At 49.8% G+C, this 2,244-nt stretch overlaps 1 protein-coding gene across 1 annotated transcript; it reads left to right on the top strand.

The window, feature by feature from the left end:
* The first annotated feature begins 271 nt into the window (after nucleotides 1–271).
* LOC104259696 (olfactory receptor 5AP2) lies at nucleotides 272–1,261 on the top strand. Its single transcript, XM_059834784.1, has one exon. The coding sequence runs from the start codon at nucleotides 272–274 to the stop codon at nucleotides 1,259–1,261; it is 990 nt and encodes a 329-aa protein (XP_059690767.1).
* Nucleotides 1,262–2,244: the final 983 nt, after the last annotated feature.

Raw genomic sequence — 2,244 nt, 5'->3', positions numbered from 1 at the left:
GTACATCATAGATTTATTCTGCAGTGAGAAAGAAGACCTTCCATTGGGCAGCTCGCCTCTCGAGTCTGCAGTGGTTCTGCTGGGATGTGTGTTCTTTACCCATCAGGAAGAATATTTATTTTATGCTTTCCCTAGGCAGGAAACACATACAGCTAATGTGAGGAGAGCAATGTCCTACATAAAAAAATGTTGAAGGTAAATGCTGAAATGAGTTTCTTTCTCATAGCCCCTCTTTGTGGCTACTGAGGAAATAAAAGACAAACAAGACTGCATGGCCGAAGGGGAAAGAGACAATGGGACATCATCAACGGATTTTGTGCTGCTGGGAATACGTGATGTCCTCATGCTCCAGAACCTGCTCTTTCTCCTCTTGCTTATGATCTACTCAGTCACCATGGTTGGGAGCATCCTCATCGTTGTGCTGGTGGTGGCTGACCGGCATCTGCACACCCCCATGTACTTCTTCCTGGGCAATCTGTCCTCCTTGGAGACCTACTACAGCTCCACCATCCTGCCCCAGCTGCTGGCCAGCTTCCTGACTGGGGACAGCAGCATCTCTGCTCATGGCTGCATGGCTCAGTTCTACTTCTTTGCTTCCTTTTTAAGTACTGAGTGTTACCTGCTGGCAGCCATGTCCTACGATCGGTACTTGGCCATATGGCAGCCCTTGCTCTATGCAAACCTCATGACCTGGAAGGTCTCTCTACACCTGGCAGCTGCATCTTGGCTGGGAGGTTCACTGCTGCTGGTGGTAGTCACAGTCTTGTTATCCCAGTTGCAGTTCTGTGGCCCCAAGGCCATTGACCACTTCTTCTGTGATTTTACCCCATTGCTGGAGCTTGACTGCAGCGACACCAGAGCAATCACAATTGTTTCTTTCATATTTGGTATCCTCGATGTAGTTTTTCCCTTCCTGTTCACACTGGCCTCCTACATTTGCATCATAGGTGCCATCCTTAGGATCCCATCCAGCACTGGCAGGCAGAAGGCCTTCTCCACTTGCTCCTCTCACCTCACTCTCATCACCATTTTCTATGGCTCCCTTTTTGTTGTCTACATGCTGCCAAGAACAGCTCCCCTGAGACAGCACAACAAAGCGTTCTCCTTTTTCTACATCGTCCTCACACCCCTGGTCAATCCCCTCATCTACAGCCTACGAAACAGGGAGGTCAGGGAGGCCATCAGGAAGGCGCTCAGGAAAGCCCTGGCTTGCACCCGGAGCTCACGCTACCTTGGTGACACGGGCAAAAGACACTTCTAGCTCCTTTGAAATCTCTGAACACCAGCTGGCACTTCAGAAGTGCAAGCCACTGAGATCGCTTGTGGAGTTGCAAGGGCAAGAAAGCAAAAGGTCCTTGGAGGTAAATACCAGTGTTTAAAAAACAATGTTGAAAGTGTCATGGGTTTGCTTGTGCCTTGATAATAAACACCTTGGTGGTCTTATGTGTGGGAACTGTTGAAGTGTCAAGATTTTCTTTTCTAGAGGAGATAAGAATGTGTATTTGGCCTAATATGTGAATACTTTCTAAGGACCATCACGAGGGCATCTTTCTGACTTTCCCTTCCCAGGATGGGAACCATCTTCCCCTGTGATGCACATTTCAAGAGCATGAACCTCACATGTCAGCCACAAATGAAGGTCTACTGTCACCGTATTGCTAAGAAAAGCAGGCCATTTCTTAGGCATGTCTTTGGAATCGATTGGGGATGCATCAGCTGAGCAGCTGAGGAAGAAGCCTTTGCTTCTCCTGCTGCAAGGGGAGGTAGAGAGGCTGGAGTGGGGGGAGCAGTTCCTCTTTCTGAGACCTAAAACAAGATCATCACCTGGATCTCCCTTCCCCCCACTTTTTCCTCCCCTCTTCCCAGAGAAAATAGCAAGTCCCAACTCCAGCTGTGCTCCTCTGGCTCAGGCTCAAGCTCCTCTCTTCACCCTACGTCTTCTTGGACAGAGACTGGGACACCCACTGCCTTGCCCCAGCTCCTTCATCCTTGGGGGATCAGGCTTTCCACCTCAGCCCTCCTTCTCCACTGGCTGGGGCTGACTGCGATGGAGCTCATTTTCCTCCGAGCAGCCCTTAAGGTGCTGTGTTTTGGATTGGGGACCAAAACCGTGTTGATAACACACCAGTGTTTTAGCTACTGCTGAACAGTGTCTGCACAGCATCAAGACCATGTCTGTTTCTCACACTGCCCTTACAGTGAGTAGGCTGAGGGGGCACAAGAAGTTGGGAGGGGACACAGCCA

Source organism: Gavia stellata, unplaced genomic scaffold (genome assembly GCF_030936135.1).
Source record: "Gavia stellata isolate bGavSte3 unplaced genomic scaffold, bGavSte3.hap2 HAP2_SCAFFOLD_74, whole genome shotgun sequence".
In the NCBI taxonomy this organism is placed as follows: domain Eukaryota; kingdom Metazoa; phylum Chordata; class Aves; order Gaviiformes; family Gaviidae; genus Gavia; species Gavia stellata.
The sequence above is the reverse complement of the archived record's forward strand: the minus strand, read 5'-3'. Positions and strand labels throughout refer to the sequence as shown.